This window comes from Betta splendens, chromosome 7 (genome assembly GCF_900634795.4).
Source record: "Betta splendens chromosome 7, fBetSpl5.4, whole genome shotgun sequence".
Taxonomy (NCBI): domain Eukaryota; kingdom Metazoa; phylum Chordata; class Actinopteri; order Anabantiformes; family Osphronemidae; genus Betta; species Betta splendens.
In genome coordinates, this window is record NC_040887.2 from 12,489,582 (window position 1) to 12,516,926 (window position 27,345).

At 41.2% G+C, this 27,345-nt stretch overlaps 1 protein-coding gene across 2 annotated transcripts in view; it reads left to right on the plus strand.

The window, feature by feature from the left end:
- Nucleotides 1-66: 66 nt before the first annotated feature.
- The window catches only part of chchd6a (coiled-coil-helix-coiled-coil-helix domain containing 6a), a 38,991-nt gene continuing 11,712 nt past the window's right edge, over nt 67-27,345 (plus strand). The window contains exons 1-7 of one of the 2 annotated variants that reach the window (XM_029156335.2): nt 67-274; nt 1,705-1,792; nt 2,078-2,198; nt 2,500-2,623; nt 13,492-13,515; nt 14,260-14,343; nt 21,342-21,412. In XM_029156335.2, the coding sequence (XP_029012168.1) occupies nt 191-274; nt 1,705-1,792; nt 2,078-2,198; nt 2,500-2,623; nt 13,492-13,515; nt 14,260-14,343; nt 21,342-21,412 (596 nt within the window). In that variant the 5' untranslated portion in view covers nt 67-190. The remainder of the gene's footprint in view (nt 275-1,704; nt 1,793-2,077; nt 2,199-2,499; nt 2,624-13,491; nt 13,516-14,259; nt 14,344-21,341; nt 21,413-27,345) is intronic. The other variant, XM_029156336.3, reaches the window with a different exon arrangement.

Here is a 27,345-nt window from a genome sequence, read left to right on the forward strand (position 1 = left end):
TAATTATCTTACATTTTATCTGTGAATACAAAACATTTCTAAACTGAAATTGGTTGCTTTAAGACAAATCTGGCAACCCATATTCCATCTGTCAGACGGTTTCATTAGGCTGGACACTAACCCTATTCCATGATAGTAGTATTACTCTGTAGTAGGCTGTTAGCAAAGCCGTGTCTCTGCACCAGGCAACATGGGGTCGGGAGAGAGTACGACCAGAAAGGTGTCGTTCGGTGTCGACGACGAGGATAGAGTTCGGATCCTTCGTGGAGTCAAGGTGATGCTAATTTAGCTCGCGCTAGCCCTTGATACGCCAAGCTACCGTCCCTTGACGTTACGCCCAGCGCTAACTTATGCTAGCCGTTAGCGCCCCGCTGTTTCGCAGTTTTTTGTGGGTCGAACTGAGTCTACATCCTGTAAAACGTCTGCTGATGTGAGGAGGAAGTAAAGAGAGGCAGGGGGCTGCTGCAGGCGCTTTTACGACCTGCAGCATGTCCGTTAACTTTACGCCAGACTTCAGCGCGTAATTAGCTGCAGATGGAATTTTACTTGCCATCTCGGCTATAGAGCCCCTTTATTACATGAACAACGCTTTTTACAAACACCCAGGGCGCTGTGGGGAATTCGGCATCAAGGTTTCAGGCCTAGCATTACTACATTTGTTAAAAAACCCACAGTTCTCAATTAGCTAGCTCCTATACACTGTTGGCTAACAACAGGTGAACTATCTGTTGTAATCTGTAAATAATCGCTTAGATTGTGCCAGTTGATATGCGGATGTATGTAAATCACTAAGACGTTATCACTCATGTCTTCAGACCCACAACAATGTTGTAGTTATGAGTAAATATCTATATCCAAAGCAGCGTTGTATTGGCAGATTTTTGAATTAGGTTTGGTTCGCTGTGCCCGGACGCTAGTTTGTAGTTGGTCTGCAGGAATTGAATGGAATTATCAATATTGTGATTAGTTTGGACATTTGTTGCAAAACGCATGTGCTCCCAATCTTTAACTGTGTGAACATAGGGCTAAACTTTATGTAACAGTATTCACAAGCTCCTCTTGCCAGAAAGACTTCACTGATTTAGTGGTGTTGGCTGTTTTTTAGCTATGAGGCACATTCATGAATATGAAAGTTCATGTTGTGTGACCGCAACCAAGTAAATTCCTTTCTTTGGAAGCCTTTGGACTTCGGAGAAGCGGATGAATGTAATTTCCAAATTTCCAACAGGACATGAATGCACCTCCCTATCCAGCTCTACTCCAGAACAAAAACTAATCAAATTTAACAGGAATATAATGTGGGACATCCAGACAATGAGGATTTTATAGTTGTTGTACTTTTGTGCAACTTTGTGATCGTGAAAATATTTGTAAAATGCATATAAGCGCTAAAAGCACCTGGTCTTGCAAATAATCTCGCACAGACGTTGGCCTTGCATTCAAATGTTGTGAGTCATAGCAGCAGTGAGTCAGTTGGCTATTATGGTTTTTGGTGTAGCTGTGTTTACCATTTTCCTAGACGCATACATACAGACACACGGTTAACTGCAATGTGTTTTAACCAGACCCATTTTGTTCAAAGAAAATATGAAGTGAATCATAGTGCATTACTCCTGTAATTTGTTACTCCAACCTGCTTATGTGTCTTTAGTCATAACTAAATATTTAGTCATAACTAAATATCTTTTTTACTGTCTACTGTAGTTGTCAGATGATGTTCTACAGAGGATGAGAGGAGTAGCTAACATCCCTCCAGAAAAAACTTCAACCACAAGCATGCAGAAGGACAAAGGTATCATAACACATAGTTTTACCTTCATGCATATAATTTTTCATCTCTCATTTGTAAGCCCCTCGCCTTCAGAGAAGTAAATATTCCCTGTCTTTGGTCCCTGAATAAATATTGAATTTTTTTTTCTGAAAACAATGGTCAAGATTAAGCATCGTACTTAAGACGTTTATTTACATCATGGTACTAATTTACCTTACTACTATTTACTACACTATTATAGCTTATTTTAATTGTAAGTGATGAGAGTGCACAATAATAGTTTTTCTTCCTGCTCTTTTTTCCCAGGTGGCACTAACACTGCTGGGTCAAGCCCTCGTACCCAACAGAGCTCACAACACAGGGCTCATCCCGGTTCTCAGTACAACACTAATACATCAGCCTCCTATGCTAAGGAAGAACAGAGAAGGTGAATCAGACTAAATGTGGATTTGTTACACAAAAAAATACTTCATTGATGTTAGCATCAGCAAAATTATAACCTTTTTATAGAACAATTTAATATAATGCATCAACAGATCAAAGTATTGCATTGCCTGAAAAGTTGTATATGCTTCCCCCTTGTGGAATAACACACTTATATCATTATGCCTGTAGTCAAAACTAAGGGATGCAAAAAAACAACAGCAACATGCAGCAAAAATCATACTTGGTGTGTTTTTGCTTACTGATATGTGCTGGAAAATTAATTGTTTAAGTATATTTTTCAGGTATGAGCGCCAGAAAACACTTTTGAAGGAGGAGTTGATGCAAAAAGAGAGGGAGGAGGTCACTAAAGCCATGGCTCGAGAAAGACATCACACACGTCAGGAAGCTGAGAAGACCAAACTACTGGTACGCACAGCCACACTCAGAGGCGTTGGCATTTCTGAACCTGGACACTTTTTTAGTTTCTGTTTTAGTTTTGCAAACCTCTGGTAAAGATGACTATAGTAGCTTTAGATAACACTTCGGTAAAACAATGAAACGTACATTAGCGATGACGGAAAAGGCAGCACTAGCATTTGGACTAAATTTTACATGGAGTCTGATGCTAACGAGGCAAATCGATAACCTTTGAAATGCCTGCAATTATTTAAATTCTCCAGCGATGTGCACTGCTTACAAGCAGCACGCCTTGTTGTGAGCCCTGCCCTGCTCAACGGGTCACAGGGGACCTGTGATGATGAATCGTTGTTTTGCATGGGACTGGAAAGGGTCACTGTTTAATCTCAGGGTTGAGGTATTGACCAGTCCAAAGTTGACCATTCCTTAGACACTATGTTTATGATTTCTGTGCTGTTGCTACATTCAGGGTGTTACATTCAGGGTGTTTCCAGCTTGATGTGCCATAAACAGTAACATAAGCACTATACAGTTACTAGACACTAGTGTGTCTAAAGCAAGGGTGGCATGTAGGTGTTAGCACTGTACCCTCACAGCTGGAGGAACCTGGGTTCGGATCTCGGATTTTTGCGGGGTCCTTTGCATGTCTTCTCTGTTGCGTGGGTTTTCTACGGGTACGACTTCTTCCCACAGTCTTGTCCTGATTTAGGTCCCGTCACGGTCTAGTCTGTTGAGACTTCTCTTCTAAAATCACATGTTGGAGCATTTCCCACAGACACAAATTAGGCCTTTGGATTGCATTTGTAATTTCCATGGTGATAGTCCCTGTGCCCCCCCTCCTCCTTTTACCTATTATATCCTTGTTCCCTCTACAATGTTCTTTCCATCTTCTCTTCCAGACCCACCCTCTATCTCCGTCTGTCTCCTTCTCCTTTTTATTCCAGCCCATCACTCTCTCTCCTTGCCCTGGAGACAGTATTATCAGTGAAGTGCACGCTGCAAATTGTACCCTGAGAGTTTCCTGGAGCTTGAGATAGGAGTGTTGCTGGGTTGGAGGCATAGTTGTGGGAGAAGGGAGAGCTTGTTTTACACACCAGACAGTGCTTGTTTCACGTGACTGTTCCTCCTCTTCCCCTCCTCTTCTACCTGCCTACCTCCATGTCAGACATGCACTAGCACCCTTCTTATCTTTGCTCCAACACACTCCCATTGCTAATAGAAAGCTGCTGGAAGGGCGCCGTGAGCAGAATCACCAGTTGAGCTTGACTGCGTCTCCTATGAATACAAATACGCACATGCTGTAGACTTGAAGTGTGGACCGAATTGCTCACAGTCTTAACTCAAATGAGATTTTCTCGCTGTTGTGGACTCATCACCCATCATCTACTGCTCATCCATCCTCCACAACACCATCCTGTGGTCAAGTAAGATAAAGACAAATGCTTCATATCTCATCATGACCGGAGCTGTGCTTGATCTATTTACTAAGTGAAAAAAACACCTGGTGGAATCAATGTAAGAATTCTGTGCTTTTCCTGCTTTAATTCTGGTACAAATAATCCAACTCAAACAATACAGTTAATTACTTTACAGCAGTGGTTTTGTAAAGCTTGGAATCATTTGTAAATTCCATATTTTTTTGGGATAAATCACCATAAATAGTATAGATTTGGAAATGGGTACAGTACCTTACACAATTAGTCATTATTACCCAAAGCCATGCATACATATTTCCCTTTAGCTAATTCATTCATAATTATTTGCTGCAAAATAAGCACTAAATGAATGAGGAACAGTTGGTTTTGCGTTTTGGCACATTTTGGCTAATCATGCACGAGGTTAAATCAACTTGGAGAAGTTGATTAAGATGGAGTGTGTTTAACTATAGGTCACAACATAACCATAAGTCAAGACTTTATTAATAACAGTATTAATAATACCCTCCTCTAGAAGTTTGTGAGCTCACTAAGTCTTACTTGTTAGTTTGACTATATTGGCAGACACTAAACAGACTGTCCACTAAATAGTGAAACTGAAGCTGCTTTTTATCGACCTGGCCATATATTAAAACATTACCCAGCTTCTTGTTGAAAACTCTTCTAGATGACATCATCTGGAGATGCTTCTGCATTGGATGATGTCATCTGTATAAGCAGATTGGCCGAGAGTGCAACTCCTGTAGGATTTAATGGGGGAGGATTTAGAATTTAGTTTTAGCAATGAGCAAGGATGTATTTTAATTTAGTCAAGATAGAGGGAAGTTATTATTAATGTAAAGTATGTGTTATTTCCCCAAGCTAGAACTAAAGAAAATAATCTTAGAGCCAATGAAGTCATCCTTTCAAATACTCACAACATAAAGTAGTTCATGTAGTATCAGAATATTAAACAGAGATTGATGATTGACTCTAAACAAGAATACCTGGCAGCATGATTAGTGTTGGCATGTCCCAAATCGTGGGCTTCCATGGTCCAAACCAGCATGCATTTGGCAGGTGCCCCATCTTTATTTCATACTCTGTGAAGGGAAAGTTTAAAGATATGACAGTGATGCAATACTGCCTACAGAAAAGCGCTAGGAAGACTGAACATACTGTATGAGACAAGGAGGAATAAGTGGTGACAGCTGATTAAGCATTTACTAAGTAATTGGGAGCAAGAAGGATGAAAAAGAAGTGAGTGAATATTTTGCAAGGGTTTAGAATGAAGAGGAGCTGAGAATAAATGGGAGCGAAAGCGTAGATGACATGCATTTCCTGTAGAGTTGAGCTGAAGAGGGTGTGAACGGTTGAAAAAGAAGGCTTCACAAGTGATTTAGGGTTTCCTGGAGGATCGTGAGGAGGTGAATAAGAAGGAAGAAGTCACTGCCACTAATGTAACTTTGATGCCTTTTTGAAAGATGAATAGAGGAAGATGGAGGGAAGTATGATTAAAAACCAACAATTAAGAGGTGTTCGACAAGGAGGAGAAGATGGATGTTGGGACGGAGAGAGTGGTTTGCAGAAAACAGGGATTCAGGAGGGAAAGGGGAGAAAGGACAGACAAGGAAAAGTAAAATGATGGATCTCTCGGCATCGCCTAAGAGTGTAATGTGTTACCTTGAATTTAGGACAAATGGATTAGAAAGGGTGCTAGATCAGTGAACACTGCCTGTGGATGTGGCAATGAAGAGGTAGGAGAACAGCAAGGATACATATTTGATTAAACTGCACCTAAGTGCTGCAAATCAAAACGTGTTTAATGCTAGTACAAGAGACGACTGATATTCTGCAGAATTCAGAACCATTTCATTGAGAAATAACATAGGAAAGGACAGGAGAGAATGAGAAAGACAGAGCGCAGTCTTAACCGAGACCGGCTGCAGGCGTGTGGCTATTACCTTTTGTAAAAAAAATCACTGTGGAGCCGAAAGTGGACAGGAACAAGGTGCAGAAGCTAGTCATGAGTGTGGAACAGCAAGATGAGGACAGTGAGGGACGGATCCTACAGGTGACTAAGTGCTTCCTGTCCTGTGTGCGTGGGCGTATCACTGAGTCAGTGACAGAGAGCCAGACATGATGTGCTGCAGCCGCCATTTAGTTGCCTCTCTCTTCTCTTTGCCGCTCACTCACTCATTCCCCCTTATCTTTTGACTTCTTTCCAGCGAACCGCCTGATCCCACACTTTCTCTGGCCTTTTTCTTCATCTTTCAGCCGAGGCCTTCACCCGCTACACTGCGCTCTGAATAGTCTTTGTTAATAGTAAGTCCTCTGCACATTAATTTCAGAACGAGAGAGAGGGACGGGAAAATGGAAAGAAAGGAAGCAAGCCCACCTAAATGGCTTGAAGGGATTTTCTCTTTTTGTAATGTATTAATGGCCTTTTGGCATCTGTTGAAAGCTAAAAAAGGTCATAAGTCACATTAGCATATGGAAAATTACTCTCGGACTGATTTAGGAAGTTTCTTTTATTAGCCATTCATGAACTTCCTCTGCTAGAGCTTTAGCAAAACACCATCCCGGCATCATTTATTCTTCGTCAATCACAGGTAAAATTAATTAGTTATGGTTAGGTAGTGATGACGTCGAATACAGTGAATAATGCTCATAGGCAGGAAGTAAGTCCTCCTGCTTACTTTCCTTTTAGAGGTGAAGTTTCAGCTCAAACGGTATTTCTCACTTTTATTCTAAAGGTGGGTAAATCTTACACAGATGCTCAGACTGGTCCCTTGAGGACCCTGCTACTGAAATCAGGGATGTCATGTAAACTACAGATGGTGATACAGGAATAGCTTTAAGATCTTAGAAATAAAACTAAGATGGCGTGTATGGTGGGACAATAGTTTAGGCTGCATTACTCTACTTCACTAAAAGACACATCTCCTCTTCAGTTCCATCAGATGACACTAGGTGGCAACAAAAGCATATTCTATTCTAGATTTGACATGGTGGCGCTCTCTTTATTTGTGTCTTTATCTGTGTACAGCTTTGTCTTCATGTCCATCATGCTCAATATTCAATTAAATTTTGTTTGTGTGGAATTCTTTTAGTGAAAAGCCACTCACAAATATTATTCCACATGTTCCCATTGTTAATCCAATCTGCCTAATCTCCTCCTCTACATTGACCTTTCATTTTTCTAAACAATTTTATTGCTTGAGAATTGCTGTGAGAGATACAGAGTGTTTCATTGTAATCATGAAATTACTACAGCTCTAATGGACATTGATGCATTAATAACAAAGTTCTTTTTCTTGTCTCTTTTTAGAAAAACTACAGTGACATCACTGCTTTCTTCCAAATCATTTCTTTGGTTTTACCTGGGAGCTAGTTTTGAATCGTACAGACCTGGAGATTTTCGAGGATGTTACAAATGTAGTATTTAAATTTACCATTTGTGGAAAGAGTTTCCTTTTGGAAATTGGTTTGCAAAGGTGGTAGGTTCTTATTTAGCAGAGGTGCCCTTATTATATGCTGGAGTCACACTGACAAAGCATTCCTCTTTCCCTGAGGAGCAGGCGTCTAGTGTTTTTTAACATAATATATACATATACAATATATTCCATTTGGCCTGTGAAGGACATGTAAACAGGAGTTAAATTCATACAGACACAATACAGGAACTGTCCTTTTGATCAGAAAAAGATATTGCTGCATAACGTTTAATAATCAGCTGGAGCAGCTGGAGCTGTGAGAAGCTGTTTTGGTCTCGTGGAGGTCAACAGAGCATCTCAAGTTCATCTCAAATTTCAGGGCTTCTTGGATCCATAGTTTTGATTCATACTGCGGTGGGTTGTTTATAGTCTCTTGTGTGTTTAATATTACCAATTTAAAATCCATCCATCCAATGCTTTTACATATTTAAATGACCTCATATAAGCATTAATGTAACTATTATCTTTTATAGATACTGTAAATGCATCCTTCTTTACCGTTGGGTACCTACTTCAGAAAGCACTGCAGCAAAAATGTGCACTGATTTATTCCACCTTTGGGGCCTTCTGGGTTTGATATGTTTTAATGATGCATATTTCATAAAGAATACAGTTCTAGCTCTTTTATTTTAAAAGCTTTAGCAGTTATTAATCTTAATCATTCTGTGTGCATATGTATTGATATTTCAATGAAGCACTTTATAACATGGTAGTGCAGCACATCACCCATCACCTCTTGAGTATTCCCTTAACAGTTGTGCCATGATTTTACATGAAGGACCACAAGGCCAAATATTACCCCTCCACAGCAGGCGAGCATTGTAACAATTTGTCAAGCAGCCCTACTGGAATGAGCCAGATGTGGCGCTTATTGGACAGACCGCCCCCTCTTGTTTGTACCTAAATCCATGTAATCAGCTGGTGATGGGCCGACAATGTTGTCTCTCTCTCTCACACAGGAAACTCGTTGAGATGTTTTGCTAGGAGTGAGAGAAACAGCTGGGTTCATACGCACATCCACATGAGACTAAAGCAGATGGAGACATGCTTCATTATAGTAGTATGTATGAGCTGGTGAATTACTTGACGCTTTATCGTGTACTCCTCTGACTGCTTATTTAGTCAGACATATGGTAACACGCTGCTATTATGCCATTTAGATGAGTGAAAAACAGGTTAAATGAGTTGATTTGCTTAGCGGGCTTCATTTCTTGAATTTCAATTGATTTACACCATTAATGCACATCACTATGTGAATACAAATCAGAGTATACAGTATATGATTCATTCTTTATAAATATATGACTGAAGGAATGTGTTTACTCACATATGCATGCGAGGAGACGATAATACTTGTAGTTAATCACAGTTCCTTTTAGTATTTGAAAAGAAAAAAACAAGGATAAAGAAAGAGGGCAAGGAAGTAAGACTGAAAGGAGAAAACATAGAGGTTAAAGGACCAGATATGAGAGAGGGGAGTGACGGTGCTGAAGAGGCGATGGCAGAAGTGGCATTGAAGGATTTGGAGGGAAAGTGGTGAGGGAAAGAATGGGTAGATGAGGAGGAGGCTGAGGTGCAGATAAGCCTGCAGTTGTATCAGTAATTGTAATCTGCAGGAACTGACATGGCTATGCATGTAAAGCTATTAGGCTGCCTGTGTGCTCAAAAGCCAGCTTCCACCAACTGCACTGTCAGATAGTACGGCGCGACGAGCCAAGTAAGCAGGCAGACGGGCAGGAAGTCCAGTAAATCTCTGTGCACGGCAGACTCTGAGAAAAACAGAGTAGGCTGGGAAAAGAGCATGCATCAGAGTGGATAACCACTATCTCCATTTTTTTTAACGATAGTGTTGCTGCAAAATCGACTGGTATCTTGCACAGTTACAGTGGCCTGTAATTGACAAAAACTCATATTTTCACATAAGAGGCGAGGCACTATCGCTCACTGAAGCAGTTATCCAATAGAACAGTGTCAGAGATTTAGATTCTCACCACAGTTTGCTTACAATTATGCTCTACTATTATGGGTTCTTGACATGTTCAGTGCAGAGTCAGATCAGGGCATCTGCTTAGCGTTGCTGCAAATGAGAATTATTGTCAGAGTGAACATTGAATCATCATGAATCATGAAGTGAAAATATCAAGTCCTTTCAAGATCGAGCTAAGTCGGAATTGAAATTACATCTGAATAGAGCTTTATGAAAGACATTTTGTCATGTCATGGCAGAAGCGCTGTCTAAAGGAAATGAATGGCAGCGGAACCTCTTCTATCTGCATCATTTTCATGGCCCTGGCGTTGTGCATGCTGACTCTCTGCCGTGGTTCACTGGGACACTTGAACTGAGCATTGAACATCAAAGCCACCCGCGTTATTAACATGGAGTGTGCCTCATCTCCCCAAAGACTAGGACAAACTGAGTAACAAGCAGCCTGTGACATGTATGATGTTGAAACATGACTAGGCTACGAGGTTATAGTAATAATTTGATTATTAAATATTTAATAAGCAACTTAACATTATGCAGACACTGCAATGACTACTGTACGTAAGGGAGCAGTCAGACTAAAACTACAGCATAGACGGCAGGTGGAGAGGAAGCCCACTTTGTCCCGACTCATTCTACTGCTTTGCTGCTTTGCTGTAATTATCAGTAAGATTATTATTGAGTGCTAATTTATTGCCTCGCTGGGAGCTATGTGTTAAATAAACGTGGCAGAGTAAATAAAGAGAGGGGTGAAAAAAGAGGGATTGGGTGAACAGACTGCTGCTGCTATCAGATGGCGGCGCGCACGCTGCCCACGGGGGGGTGCGTCCGCGCGCGTGTGCGCTCGCACGGCGCGGTCGCGAGCCCAAACACCCGCGCTCCGTGCCCATGTGGTGCGCTGATAATCCATTGGACCGCTGGCGTGGGCCTGCCTTCCTCGGGCGCTCTCTTCATGTGTTCCTTCTGCACTGGATCAGGATGTTGGCTGCTCACGGGTTCCGCTGTGGCATCCACCCGACAGACACGTTCACTAACAGCTCAGCCAGCCGCCATCTGTTGTCTCCACAGTCTGGACTCGGAACCCACTCAGTGACGTTGCCGTGGTGGAGTAGAGCTGTATAGCAGAGTTGTCTTCGTTCTTTAAGGGAGTGCCGCCTTCTTGGTATAGACTTAGGAGTCAGTGCTGTTGTCTCGCTCAGTTATTACCACTAATAAGACATACATCAGATCTAAATATTATCCATCCATCCATTCTCTACTGCCTGCTGAGGGCGAGAGGCGGAGTACACCCTGAACAGTTCTCCAGTCTATCACAGGGCACATTTAAATATTACACTGTTGCAAGTGTCTGTTTTTTTGTTCTCGCAGGACTGACTGTCTCATGACATCGTGGTTTTGTGGTCTTGCCTTGGTGTGCTGTATATCGCAGTGCAAACCTAAACACTGTGATAATGCTGTTGTCCTCTTGTGACCAGTAAACCGCTCCACAGTTGTTGTGGAGTGGACCAATACCAACATGTCAGTGTGGGTTGCTTGGACCAAGCCAGGGTACAGCTGGCAGCGTGATGTAGACAACTGCAGCTAACTGGCAAAGCTAAAACAAGGGGAGGCCAAAGCTCCCACGCTTTTTATTTCAGCATGGAGTCAACTGTGTGTTTTTTTGACACAGAAGCTCAGAGAATAACAGCACAACTTTTAATGACATTATAATATAAAAGTTAGGACTTTAAGTAGGCTGTTCCCAAGTGGTCACTTTATTGTTGTAAACCTCTAGAATAGTGGGATTAGCGAGTCGGTTGTGGTTGTGACTCCTTTAGTCAAACATGCCATTAAAGCTTTTATTAACTGTTCAGTGTATCTTTCATTTCCTCCTTGTGTTTAGCTCATTTTCCTCTCCCCCACACTAGGCTTGTCTGCTTTTTCTTCATTTGAACCTTCTCAGTAGATGCTTCATATTGTACCTTTGCCTCTCTACTAAAGTGAGTCAGATGAAGAATGTGACTGGAGCAGAAGAAAAGATGATAATATGTTTGCAAGCCAATCTGCTGTTTAGCTCATGGCATCAGCTGCCACATCCAGTTATTCACCTTCCTAATACCAGAAGTTATTTTTTCACTTTGTTTGGCTGTTGGATCATTCTCTTAAGTTTCATTTTTATCTTAATCAGATGGGATCTTGTAATTTTTTTATTGTCATTTAATCTAACTTAAGGTAAATTGAGAAAGGAAAATGAACTATTAACTATTATTACTGGTTTAAGTATTATAATATAATGTATTCATTTCAGTTTGTATCTTAATTCAAATGTGATGTCAAATCAACATCCTCTCTTGATCCCTGTAGTTCGTGGCCAACATCTTTACCCAGTGAAGCTCTTCTGTTTCACTCCTTAGATCTTAGAGGTTAAAGACTTTCTGTCCATCATTTCTAAAGCTCTAATGTTGCAGCGGCGTCTCATCACTGCATTAACTGTCTTCATTTACTCTGGAGTAGGTTTGTTTTGCTTTGCGACTCCTTTCTTGACCACAAGGTTGACCAATTTGTATTAGGATGAGTTTGTGCTCTATACAGTACAGTGCAACCAAATGAGTCATATTACCTGCCTCATATGTATAAGAACCACAACCACATTGGTTTGTTGTTTTGTCTTCGAATCCTGCTTATATTTACTGGCTCCTTCTGGTTCATCACCATTGGAGTAGATGGGTTGCCTGAAATAAATACTGCATTATATTTGTGCAGGGCTGATGTGAGTGTAAGCACAGTCTAAAGGGACTGTTACAGGTAGGCCCATTGATACGCATTAGAGATGAATCTAAAGAGATCATTCCACGTATACTAGGTAGAGACAGACTAATCACCATGCAGGCCTCAGCCACACTGTGTGTGTGTGTGTGTGTGTGTGTGTGTGTGTGTGTGTGTGTGTGTGTGTGTGTGTGTGTGTGTGTGTGTGTGTGTGTGTGTGTGTGTGTGTGTGTGTGTGTGAGAGAGTGCGTCTGTGCGTGTCTGTATGTGTAGTGCGTGTAAAGTCATGCCTGGCTGCCTGTTATCTACCATAGACTTGCAGGTCCCTGGAGGGACACCAGAGGAATCATCTGATTCACTCACTGTTTTTCTTTTTTCCCTCGGTCTGCAAATTAAAACGGTACCAACACACAGACACAGATAGGAGGGAGAGCTGTGTTTTTTTTTAATTAAAGCCGCTCTCATTCTGCTTAATCCCCGCCAAACTGATACTTGTCTAACACAAAAAATTAACACATGAACAATTTCCACCTGCATTAACATGCACCAGCTGCAGCTTTTCAGTCGACAGTCACTCTCTCTGACATCAGGAGCACTCGCGCTCTTTGTTTCGCTCCGGCTCAGGTCTGTTTATGAAACACAAGATCAGCCCTTATTTGATTTGGCGTTCAGCAGCCCTGATAATTATGATGAATCTTCCCCCCGCTTCGTGTGTGCATTTGTGCGTGTAGACTGTCTTCACCTCTGCTTTTCTTTAAGACGCTGCTCTTCCGTGCGAGCGCTGATTGTTAGACCTGTGACGATAATGCTTTAAAAATATTGAGTGGCATTAATTTGCTGGGTTTGCCAGATGTGTAAGATGTCTCACATAGGCATAGTTCACCTAGTGTCTGACAGCCAGTCAATCTCAGATAGTTTGAAGTTATTATTTAAACTCTTCTTCCAATGTGACGTACCCATCTGCTCGGAACTTTAGCAAGTTAACATAAGTTTGCTTAATAATTCCTTTTTGATGCCATAAGGTTTGGCACAGATTAACAACATAGGCTGAGGAAACATCTTGGTAAGTGTTGCTACATTAGAACCGAGTATGTCATGGTCTTACATTGAGGCTGAACAGTTGATGTCCTATAAAACTCAAAAATGAAGTGTAGGCAACTGAAAATTATTTTTATTAATCATGTTTCCTAACCGCGCTTCGTTTCGTTCTTTCTTTGCATTTCCCAACCTCTCTAGTCTGCAGATGAGATAGACGTAATGGTAAGCTTCATCACTAACCTAGGACTCCATATAATCTTTCCTGCTGCTTTCTAACTTTTATTTCCCCGTTGTCCTCTTGAACAGCCAGAGCCCACTTTAAGAACCTTAAATGTGCTATTAATGTGCTGATTAGAGTTACTCTACTGTTAATAATTTCTATTAAACCAGAATCCTTCGCTGTTGAAAAAGTAAAATATTGCTGAATTAAAGTTTCTGTGGAAAAACACCTCTGATTTGATTGAATAGAAGGCAAATTGAACTCCTCCCTGCCCACATCTTCCTTATTTTTCTCTCTGCTGCTCTTCATACCTTCTGTGCCCAAGCTCCCTTCAGCCGCTTCATCTCTATACTTATTTCTATATTTTTTTTGACTGACACACATTATTCTTCCTTTATCCCTTTTGATGTGTGCTTTCTTTTTTGTTTAGCTGTCTGTTAATAACATTGACCACACCTGCAGACTGATAAAATCTCAACCTTTGTGTGCTGGTGTTTTTCAGTATTGCACCAATATTCCATGTAACCTGTGCATGCAAAGTGTGACCATATGCATATTCTTTGTTTTACTGTTTATTTGTTTTTTAATGAATACATTTGTGTCCTATACCTTTTAATGGAAAAACATAAAATAACAACAAGCAAACCCAGAACTGCTATGAAGGACCTCACTAGTCTTGTATCTTATATTGGGGAAAACAGCAGTACACGGTGTGTAACCTTCTGTGTGTCTGTATCCTTTTGCAGGCTCAGCAACTGCAGAAGAAAGATTCACAGCTGAAAGCGCTGGATGCCTTCTACAAGGAGCAGCTGGCACAACTGGAGAAGAGGGTGCGTCGTGTACACACATGCAGGTCTACACACATACAGTACACAGACTTCATTAGAGGCTTCAACTGCGGTACCAAAGTCCAAACTGAAGATACATGAATGCAAGCACACAACTCTCAGCCTTGGACAGACCTCATACAAACCCTGTGCCTAAAGACACTTGCTAATGTACAATCACAAAGATGCAGGCACTGAGACGCTTCCAGTTTTCAATGCTAACACCCACACTCCCAGAAAAATTTTTTGTAATTGCATATTTAATCAGCAATGGAATGTATCAAAGTTACAGAGAATGAAAATCACGTTAACATGATGTTTACCTATTCAATGAAGAGATGTATTGGATAAAAACTGGTTAGTGTTGGAGCAAGATTGAGGTCAAGTCACACAACCGTTGAGGTCAGCAAAACGTACCTGACCTTTTTCAACTGCCTTCATTCAACCAGTTGCACGTCATAGCGATACGTTCCAGGACACCTTGTTCCTAGTAAAGTGCAGCGCTCTGTCTGTCTGCTCAATCACACTGCCCCGGCCGGCCTCACACTCCTGCTCTTGAATGGTCAATGTGAAAGGTTTGATACAGTAGGTATCGCAATAAACACACAACTGCTTATATTTTATACTTTATATTAAGGCAAATATAAACCTTCTTATTCAGAATAATGCAGAACATAAAAATCTGTATTAAAAAGCGTTCTGCAGGGTGTGTCTGTAAATGTGATTCAAAAGGCAGCAGGGATTTTAGCCAGCCTATGCATCTCCAGAGAGCCCTTACAAGCCCTTTGATTCCCTTTCATCTATCTGTCTGACATTTACCGGGCAGAAAAGGTGGAAGCTGGTCTCGAGTTGAGTCTCGGGCGCCACACAAGGAGAACCTTTCCACAGGCTCTCTGGGGAAAGCGCTCCTCCGGTTCTTAGTCGAAGAAGACCTTTACAGCACATAATGTGTAAAAGTATTATGTTCTGTTTACCACGACTAATTCAAGCCTGTCGTGCCAAGGGAGTGTTGGGAGCAGACGGAGTCGCACGGGGCGACGGCTACGTCAGAGTTCTGCTCTTCCCTGTGGAGCTTCAGTCTTTCATTCATTTAACCTTTTACTTCTTCCCTCTGCTACAGCATGTAGCCAATCTACCAGTGTCTGACTGCTATTGTAAAGTGCACATAGAATTCTCAAGCCAAGGTTAGAATAAATCTTATGTTTGTGGATGAGGTCGCGTTTAGTGTCTGCCATAAGCTACAATAAGCCGATATAGTCACCGACTCCAGCAATTGGCTTTTTTTCTGTGTGGTTAAACCCAAAGTTTGGGCTTTTTGAAACTCTGCATGTCCAGTCTTTTTCTGTTAGACTCTGGTGATGGCAAGACGGAGGCTCGTGCTTTATTTTTTGTTTTGCTTTCTTTAGTTTTGATGCGGTTTTAGTTTGGATAACAGACCAACACACACACACGCAGGCTTACATCACCGCAACACAATTCCTGCCTTCCAATTACTAATCGCTTCTAATTACCACACAGTCGGCCTAAATAAACATTCATTACTTTGATGAATACTTTCTACAGTTTTTTCGAATCCCACTCACAAATGCATACACAGGTCCGGGTGTCAGATGACTGGTTATTTGAGTTGGTCTCATTAGTAACAGGTTGGGTTTGCAGAGGGGGTAGAAGACTGGCAGGCTGACATACGGGTAGCGCAAGCTGTGTTTGCTGTTGAGCTTAGGATGTTTGTAGGCAGTCCTCTGTGTGGCTAACAGGGAGACAGGCAGGGATGTGTTTTGCATGCATACTGTATATTTAGTTGCATATGTACTGTAAATGTAAATGTATGAGTTTGTGGGTCTATCTGCAAGGCTCAGCGTGTTTGCGGACCTAATTACAAACCACATTGCACTGTGGTTTAATCTGTTCAACTCCTCAAACATTTTATGATGTGGTCGCCAGCTGGACTTTGTCAGAGGACTGTGAAGTAACAAACTCACAGCTAAAGGCCAATTATCTGCCCGCCGGAGTCCACAGGAAGAAGAAATCCATGGTCATGTATTGGTTGGATAAAACACGGTTACTGTAGCGCTAACAGCTCTCTGCTTATGTAGGTATGGAAATCATTTGTCAAAAGAAAAAATGCTGTAGCTATAATTTAGTCTTGGTTCTAACATTCTGTTAAGAGAATATACATTATTTATAAGCATGAAACAAAAACACCTAAAAAGACCATATTCTAGTGTATTGTATTAGCCCAGTGGTCGGCCTGTTGGATGACACACCTGTCTTCACTTAGCAGTACATGTGTACATGATATGGACAATCTATCTATAGTTAGTTCCATCAGCAGCCTTTTAATATCTGTCTGGATTCACTTTTGTCTTTTACTCCTCTCCTGCTACAGTACACACACACACACACACACACACACACACACACACACACTCCTGTCACAGTCTGGTTTGAAGCTGGTGGAAATAGAGCGTACAGAAAGAGATAATAATCCTCCTCCAAGTCTGACAGGTTGCTTGACACATTGTCGGCGGGGGCCTCCACGTAGCGCAACAGAAATATCTGCACATTAAATACACACGCGCACACTGATTTGCTCCACATAGTGCCAGTGGCATTGCTTTTAATCCAGGCCAAACAGATGCAGAAGACTTATTTACGACCGCATGTACACACTCATTGTGTGCTGTATATTAACATACATATGGTTTTAGAAATACACACACGCCACACGCCTGTGGGATGCAAATATGACGAAAGCCAGTTTGACCTTCAAAATAGGAACTTGAGTTTTTAAAGAATACCGTTGTAAAAAAAGTCAACTTTTTTCCCTACGTTGCACTTTCTTATGGAAATGCCTCCACTCTGGGCCCTGTGTAGACCGAGTCAAAGTTTAACGCTTTCATCCGCTAAAACGCTATCTGCTCAATATGCTGCACCGAGGGCTTCGAATCTGCTTATTAGTTTAGCTTGTTAGCAATATTTCCACTGCGGCTGCACCCATCTGGAGATGAAGATATGAGTTTCATAACAAGTTATCGTTACTAAACATTGCAGAGTTGTGGCTAACATTCCAGTCGCCTCATTATTTTTCCCTCGGTAGGAAGAAAAATGCTTGTGTACATTCCGCAACTGTGGTAAACACTTGGTGAGATCAACCTACTCCCAGCCAATTAAGCATGTGCAATTAACAGGTGCAGTGTGTAGGATTCAGAGGGACCAATTAAAAGAAATGCTACATTAGTGTAGTAATATTCACATGTATGTTGCTGTTATTAGCGTATAATCACCTTCTTTATCCTTTATTCCTACGCAGGGATGTGGAACTGTCATTTTTTACAGTTGGATTACTGACAGGTGATGGAGCGAGTAAAGAACAAAGAGATAAACACTTGAGTATGTACATTGAACGGAGAGCTTTTCCTGCTATGTCTTTTTGAGTTGATAATAAGCGAACACCCTGACTTGCCAGTAAATTGATCACAGCGGTTACTCTGCCTGACAAGTCAAAATACAGCGGGAGCTTTTAGGGGATTCTAGAGCAAAATATTTAACGCAGGTTGTGGTTGTTTAGTTTACTGACGTATATGTGAAGTTCTTGCCAACGTGTACCGTATGTAGCTGTTGTCTGTGTGCGAGTCACAGCTGATGCTAGAAGTGTTGTTAGTAAGAGCAGGTGACCAGATTTTCCATTAGTGACTTCTGTAACCCCTCCATATAGGAGACGAATAGAAGATCTACAAGCGAAAATAGAGCTTTGCTAGATGAAAGCATGTGCAGTATATCTCAGTGTATAGGACATGGAATATTACAGAGCGACTTATCTCTGAGCTCCCACACACAACATACATACGCACAGGCCCACACAGAGCCCAGGGTCAACAGTGTGAAACCGTAGAGAAGTCTTTTGTGTTGTTCACTGATTGCTGTTGCCACCGATGGCTCAGACCAAAAGGTTAGTTGAGGTAGGAGTGTGTAGGGGTTAAAAGACTGCTCCTTTTACAGCTGGATCAAAGAGCAGCCTGTGTGTGTTTGTGTGCGAGAGGCAACGCTTTCTAGCACTTTACCATTATCTTCATGATGTGTGCAAAAGTTAAGCTTTTTTAAAATCTACTCCTGCGTTTGTGTTTGTATTTTCCATGCATGCTGTGTGCATGTTTACAGCATGCCACAGCTTTCAGATCTCGTCACTGCCTGTTGTGACCACGCCTGTGTGTGATGTTTTAAAACCACTGAGCGATTTAAAAAAAAAAGTAAATAGAACTATTTTGAAGTTTGCCACTGACTCCCACAAGTTGCGAGCCCTAGATTTAAGAACTTGCTTTCCCACAGTCAAAGTGTTATTGAAATTGTGTTTAGACAGCCTGGAAAAATGGCTGCAATCATAATCAGTAGGGAAGTAAAAACCTGTTTGGCTATTGATGGCTAAGGACCTGAAAGTACAGCTGTCGCACCTTTTCACTGCTAACAAGCTGTTGTTGCTACACAGTGGCCAAGTTTTTCTTGGTACTTTTTTTCATCTTTGAAACATTTCTTTTTACCACTTTTATCCAGTAATTATCCATCCCCTCAAAATATTAAACTTACATTTATTGTCATTGTATTTCATTACGCTTTCAATTCGAGCAGAGAAGCATCGGTGCAACAAAGACATTTTGACCACTTGTTCTGACTGAAGTAGAGTTTACTCTTAGAAGGAAACCCAGTAAGATTGACAGAAAGAGAGAAGAGGGTGTAATGGTGGTAGTGGGTGAGCGTAATGAGTAGGTAGGCAGGCATGGAAGTCACATTGAAGAAACTACAGGTGGTCAGTCTTCAGTCAAACTTCAGTCAAAGGTCTGACAGCTGAACGATTCAGGATAAGCTGTACTAAATACTGTCAGGACCCACGTGTTGTCAATGTGGGGATCAGCTGACATTTGGCTGTTATTTTGGCCAATATCTCAATACTAGTACTGTTTACCTGCCATTTCATGTCTGACAGATGTTCATATTCCCTGGATGACGTCTTTTTTTAATCTTGAGTGAGAGTGCATTTTCTTTTGGACTGTATCACATCATGGAATTTGATACAGCCATTGTCCCCATGGGATAAATCAAGTACTTGTGCATATTAAGTATACGATGCTAATACAAAAAGTCTGCTCAAGCCTAAGGTCTGTACTTTCACACATCCGGACAGGTTGCCAGTCAATCACAGGGCCTCAGAACGTTACTTATGCCTTGCACTGCACAGTTGAAGTCATACTAAAAATGTGTGAGATGAATATTGCATCCTAAATATAAGGTTTAAAGTCTTTATTGCTTGGTAGTCGTGTTTCTGCAGAGAATGTAGTGTTTACAAAAATGTATCTGCTTTCTGAGACACAAATGAATAGGAGCGGATAGAAAACTGTATGTTGAGTGATGATGGCTCAGTGCTGGTGTATAAAGATACATCGCAGATGACAGCTGCCTGATCAGAAATCCCACAAACAGCCTTTAATTCACTGGCGTGACCGTAGCAACCGCCAATGACACACTTAGTTCTTTATTCCTTTAAGTGAGGTACAGTAAAAGAATCATTCCTCTTGAGGCAAAATTGACTTTGATTTTATATACCCAGCATCTGATGTGAGTATATGGGGAATCATGGGCTCAGAAGTCAGTACTATATAAACCTGCTTATGTTCAGAAAATAAAGGAAAATAAATGACACATCCAGAAATGATGTTTTGATGCACAACAGTGATCACAATACAAACCTTTCCTCCGTAAAATCACAGGGTCGACGCTGTGTATTGTCAACAAGCTGATTTTCCTCTCCTCGTCAGTTAAGCTCTATGCTTTATATCTTTATGGCGTTTTGGCAAGATGTTTCAAAACACACCTGAGGCGAGGCGTGATGTATGAACCGAACGTAATTAGCATTTGTTAAAAATACATCCATAATCAAGCATTATCCACTTGGGCTCAGTGAGCAACCTTTAATCTGTTTTGCAAAGGCACAAATGTACATTTAGTGGTGATTTAATTTTCTGTCCATTTCTGTTGTTGGCATGTGTTAATCATGAATTCAGTCTGTTTTCATACAGACTCAATAAACTAAAGTGCTGATGACTGTTATGACATTTGGTGACAACAATAGACTTATTTTAGAACCTTGCTCTGATTAAAAACTGTAAAAGTGCTTTCTGTCATTCCTTTTACTGAGACATCCAGTGACTGGTGGAGCAGACAGACGTATTGATATGCAAATGTATGATTAAGAGCATGCCTACATTTATTTATGCCAAAGTCTAAACGGGAATTAGCTTCAAGCACATGCACACAGTTTCACAATGAGGGAAATTAAGCAGAGGACGCGCGTGCATGCGGCACGTCTCTGTGGATGTACTCAGTCATGTCCCCCACAACGTTGCATGGACCGTGTTTCGAGCCTGCAATTCTTCACATCGTCAATTAGTGGCGGGTCAAATCTCTCTCCATTTCCGTGTCTCGTTCCCCAGCCGTTTACTTTCTGCCTTCTGCTGTTTCTTTTTCTTTATTTCTGTCTTACTTTCCGTCAAGCTTTTAATTTCTTTTCATACCAAGTCATCCTTGCGTGCGCAGCTGGTGCAGTTTGTTGGTTCAATATTTGGGAGGGGATGCTGGGTGCTAGGGAGCCTAAGCTAAGGAGATCAGTAGAAGAGAGGCTGCAGTTGTTGTGGATTAGCTGCTTGTTTTATCATAATACCACTGTCTGCTTGCTTTGGGTTTGAGGCTCACCAGGCAAGCTGCAAAGTCAGAAATCACGACTTTTTAAAAAATGTATAAGTAATGCTACTCATTACTGCTGAGCATTACTTTTGCTGGGAGATGAATAATAGAAGGATCCTTGGGAGGAAAATAAAACTTGAAAACTTTAACCCCATACTTTGAGTGTTGTACTTAGAATTTATTGAAATTGAGTTTGACATCTCGAGAAGTCACAACATGATCCTTCAACTGATCCCTTTTCTTAATGTCCTCCTGTATGTCTTCAGAATCAGGAGAGATACGAACAGAGCAAGGAGCAATTTCATCAAGCTGCCACCTACATGGAAGGAAACGTGAGGTGAGCTGCACATGGACACTCAGTTACACACACACACACACACACACACACACACACACACACACACACACACACACACACACACACACACACACACACACACATTCACAAACTCATTTGCTGTTCCAAAAGTAAGGAGATATTATCCCCTGGAGCCTGACACACACTTGCCAACTCACACATGTACATGAGCGAGCACACGGCCGTCTAATAAGCAGTGATAGATAGTAATCTGCTCTTTTCTACATTTTTAACTAGTTAAATACGTAGATTCTCTAGAGCAAACCTGACTAATGTGATAAGTATTTTAATTGGCTGCTTTAATTAAGCTGAATTTAACAATACCCCATTTCCCCATCCTTGCTTCTCTCCCTGGACTTGTAATGAGCCACAGTCAGGGAAAAGGTAGCTAATTATTGCTACTACAGTCTGCGAAATGTCTGGCTGTACTTCCCTTTAGCGACCAGTCCATGACACGCTCTTACATTTTTTTTTTTTTTGTCACACCAGTAAAGAGGTTTTTCTACCGTCCCAGGAACAGGAAGTTGGATCTGTTTTTTATAATTTCATGGCTGCTTATGAATAATAATAGTAGCGTGACATGAATCATAGGATCATACAGGTATTAAACAACCCACTCCATCCAAAATGAAAAATCACAGGAGCTAAGGGAGCTTACCAAAAATGGCTTTGGAAATAAAGATCCTCCAATTACCTAGGTGATGCATAGAGAGTGAGGGCATCCCGCCATAGAAGGTGGGGTGATGATTGTAGGTCTGAGCACTGTAGTAAGCCTGGTTCAACCTTTTAATGGTGTGCACTAGAATTAATATGCAGCTCCCTCCCTGGAGATGTCCTCAATGTCCAGAGAACTAAAACACTCACACATTATACGCGTGGGCATACAGTATGGGGGAAATGCCAATGTTTTTACTACGAAATGAGTGCATTGGGTTTGTGTTTTGGAAACACAATCCTACTGCAAACACCATGAACTAAAATGTGCTGTGCCTTGTTCAAAGTAATTTCCCCCGTATTTCTAAAGAACACGAGATACTTTGTCTCATCACCAGTAAAGTAGTTAGAATTATCAGCCTTAAAACTTGGCTGGATTATTATCTGACAGTTTGCGTTCTTTGGCTCATCACACTTTGCTGTGACGTTGCCATGTTCCTAGATCTAAGTAACTTCTTTAGAGCGTACCATGTTTTTTTTCTTTACTAACTAAAGTATCAGCCGAATATGCAGAAGTACATCCGCTATTGTTAATTTTCTTGCAGCCCTTGTTATTAAACCCTTTTGTTAAACGTTTTTTGGTTAAATATTAAAGACTGAAACCACTTGTTTTGTTCCTTCTACCTCAGCCACTGAACACAGAACACAACATCTGCTGACTAAACCTTCACACTTCTGTCATTTACAGTAAATCTTCAGTCTGATAATTGAACTTGAACCTGAACCCCAGCACTCCCACATCCTGATCATACACAACTCATTATGTGCCAGCGCTGACACCTCCAGAACATTCATATTAAAACCAACATAAAAGGTTTTTGATGTACACTGATGCTGAAGACCTTAGAAGAAATATGATAATGTCTTGTACAGTATTTATGTAGAGGAAGAAAAGTGTTTTTCTACATCTATTCTAACAAGGAAGCGATCTGTACCAAAAAGTTTAAACAGGAAATAAGCATAAGACATGATGAGTACATCTAGACAGACTGGGTTTATGTTGCAGACGGCCTTATTTGTATTAAAAAGGTGCCACCGGCATCATTAATTTCCCATTAATCGGCTTCTGCTCGCTTTGAGACATTTAGACAAGTGAGAATTGTAATATTCTTGGCAAGTATCCATCATCAGCAATCTGCCACGCAAAGCTGCACCAGAAAAGTCCATGACAAGTTTTTATGCGTGACCGAGTTTCTCACAGTAGATTTAAGCCATCCAGATTTTTAAAGCATCTTGCCTCCTGATCATTTTAGTTTGTAGATGAGCAGCGTCCAAAAGCATTTGCTGTTCAAAATAGAACTGCTGCTCTTTTTTAGCTGGCGTGGTTTTATTTATTTGTGTGTGAGCGAGAAAGAAAGAGAGAACCTGGACTATATGAAGTGTTAATAATTTATTATCGTTGTTGTCATTACAAAAACTGATTTTTTTTATACCATAAGAAATAACAAAAAAATTGGCTTATCTAGCTGTAAAAAAATTTTTGTTAGCATTAATTTTGTTTTTTGTAAATTAAGAAAAACACAAAAGTAAAGTAATAAATAACTACTATACTACTGCTACTTCTGTCTTATTTCACACAGACTCTCCTTGTCTAAAGTATAGACCAGCTAATGTCCCATCAGAGTACTTTTAAACAACACCAAGCTAAACGGAAGCTGGTGATTTTTTGTACAATCTTAGCAAAGGCAAACTTGGTCCATAGTGACAAACTTTCATACTGAAGATTAGATTGTTATACCTGAATGATTACCGTTTTAAAAGGCAGTTTGCATCTGCCTGCTCCACGGGCTTCACGTCGCTGTGTAATTAGAGTAAAACAGACAGGGGGATGGAGAGGGTTGTCCTTCTTGTCAAGGTACGTGCTGTCTCCAAGAAAATGAGGGAGACAACCTTCCATTCAGAGCTGAAAGTTATAGGATGAGAGCAAGAAGACGACAGACAAAGCACATACCCACGTTGAACCGCTCAGGTCAGCATCCAGGGCTTTTTAACGAGGCCAGCTGTCAGTTACAGTAGTAGTCGAACTAGCTTTAATAGCCAGGCTTTGTCAGTTCCTTCCAGCTTGTGTCAGTGTATACCATCCTACAGAGATCACTCAGCAATAAGACGGAAAGCAGTGACAAGTCCAGACTCAAAAAGCAGACTACTTGGCAATTATTGCTGTGATGTAAGAGTAGAGCCAGCCAGAGCCGTGGTGAGTCACTCACTGGATTTAAACCCAGTCAAATCCAAATGTTTACACAATAGAAAGGGAAAAAGCCAAAGCAACTGTGTCATGGATAATATAATTTAAAAATATTATATTTGTCCCACAGCACAGAAGAAACCTTACAGCATCTGCTATTGATTGTGTTAGCACAGCTTTATTTGTTCATTTCTTTCAAACTGACTAAAAATGTTATTATACATTTGAAAATGAGTCACATTTGTTCACTTGTTCTTTTCAGGGTCATTGTGCCATCAAGGGGTACATGAACAGCTCCATAGGGATACACAGATACAGGATACAGACATGGCAAATAAAATAAAAGCAAAATAAAAATAGACCTCTTGAAGTCTTGACAACATATCATACAAGTCAAATTTAATTTTGTCTGATCGTGTTGAAAACTGAGGTGTTTACACCATTTCTAGGCGGCAAAGTAAAGTATAAGTGAACTCTTAACAAGAACATGTTAAGGTCATTGTAACTTTAGGGCTTCAGACACTATTCAACTTCACCTGAATCATGCTTTAGTGTTTTCACCACCGCATCATTGACGTGGAGTTTAAAAAAACAGGGGAAGGGCATTAAAATGAATGGAGTACTCTGCCTCCACTTCAATGTTTATAAGAGATAAAGTGTAGTCTGAGTACGAGCATGTAGCGCAGCCTCTCTTTCCTGGTTGTAGTGGTGATGGGAATGGAGAGATGGAGAGGACGAGTGAAGAAGTCTGGAGATACAAGATATAGGGGAAGAGGATGTGTGCCCTCAGTCAATTGAAAAGCTGTCAGGGTCCAGGTACATACAAGCTACAAGCCACAGATAAGAGGCAAATCTGTCTCTCTGGCTGTTTTCCTCTTTGCTTCTCTGGGCTCCTTTTTTCTCCTCTTATCATTTCTCTTTTTCTATTTGCTTCACCACCACACTAGTATTAATGAAGGTAATGGTAAGCAGTCTGACCCCGTAACTTGTCAAATATCATTTCCTGCCCCAGCGGATAGAAAGGGGGGGCACGTTTCCTTGAAGACCTCCTGAGAGTCCTCTCATAGCTCAGTCTATACTGTATCTATTTTTAGTGTTGTTAAATAATTATACAGATAAAATTTTGAAAAGTGTTCTTCCTACTATATTATTATCATCATTATAGCTTTCAAACAGCTGCAACATCAGCACCAGCCTTCTCCTGAGTAACTAAAGCACTGGCAAACGATGTGTGGAAGATGTGGAAAGGTGTCAGAATATCAGACATGATGTTAATCTTGGCTCTGTGAACCCAAGATGTTCAGGCAAGTTACACCATTTCAGAGATTTGTGCACAATAAGATTTATCCAGGACTCAGTAGGTTTTGGATGAAGCTGTGTCTGGGCACCAACTTAAACTGCTGTCCAGAAGCATTTAAAGACATAATGTGTTTTTTTGTGTAGTGTTTTGTGTTCCCCACATATCTGTTCTGAGACTGAAAGGTGCAGTTTGTTTTAGGTTATGGTTAAAAACTGCAGCCATGCCTTGTAAAACAATAGATTCACACCAAAAACTAAACGTGTCTAGCGTGTTTTCCCACAAGCAGACTCTCGTTGGATTCGTCTTGTAGCCCCCAGGTTAGGCACAATATTCTCTTAATTTTTCCTCTTTGGGCGAGATGTTAATAAGATTTTCTAATTACTTGCCTGAAAGCCAGTGGAGACAGCAGCACTCTGTTGTTGACGGCGAATGTGCATAACCAAAGCCATTAAGCGAAAACACAAAAAGCATCACTACAAGTCAGTGAGAAGCGTGGTTTGGGGCCGATAAAAGCATCTTTCTTATCAGTCTCGTAGCTTCCCAGAGGCTTTTGTAGTCGCTGGTGTGTGTTTTTTTTTCCTCTCCTCCTTTTTCCAATTTCTGCCCTTTCATTTCTTTTCCTGTCTTTGTCTCGGTAAGCCGGTCTGCGTGGTCCAGAAGTCTGAGGCCTGTGTGTTCCACCCGCCTCCGCTTTCACTGCCGGAGATTAAAAATAAAAGACAGCACCATTAATTAAGCAACTAATCTTGCTGTTTATGTTTTGTCATATTTACTTCTTGCCCATTCGTAGGAAACTCCCCCCAAAGTGGCTGCAATAACAAACCCGAACATGGCTCGATGGGCTGTCAGAGATGCTGCTCTCCCCCATTACAGCCTAAAATTCAAGGCTTCTCCCCCTCCTCCCTCTCTGTATTCTTATTTATTTATTTTTGTAAGCGGTTCAGTTAATATTGTTGATTTAAAAACTCACCTTCAATTTGATGTAGCATGTGGACGGTGCTTCGGCTTTCGCTGTGACTGAACCAATTTTCTGCTTCAAGCGCCTTTAATAAACCACGCAGCGCTATCAGGAGACTTTGGCTTCCCTGATGAAGGCCATTTATTTCAAATTAAAGGAGAGTTCCTTATCTTCTGCGGCCTCAAACGGAGAGCGAGCGAGCGGGAGAGATAAAGACGGTGCGCCTTGCTGCCGTCCTCGCGATGTTGTAAATGCGCCAGGAGAAGAAGAGGGACTAAGTGAGGGAGAAGTACGAAAAGGAGAATGAGTCGGAGGGAAAAACAAAAAGTTAAAGACAGATTAAGCAGGCACGATAAACCTTTTGTGGCGTGGGGTAGAACAGAGGAATCTGATAGGCCGTGGTCTCATGGGAGAACGCCAGTGGATACTAGCTTCCCTTTCATCTTTTCATCTCACTTTGCTTCTTTAAATGTTTGTCTCTCTGTCTGTTCATTTTCTCTTGAACGTCTATCACCAGTGTTCAGATAAACAGTCTAAACCTAGTCTTTGGCTCCATGATACGTATTGTTGCAGATGCGCGTGTGGCTTTGTAGATATGCGGTAATTGAAACGCTAGGGTCAGCCTTCTTTGGAGAATCAAAGCCAGAAGAAGCCTTTAATTTGGCTTTCAATTAAACGGGGTGCTAAATGCTCCCCGCAGAGAAAGTGTATATGCTGGAGCTAGTTTACAGGCGACGAATGCGTCCGCATGGCTG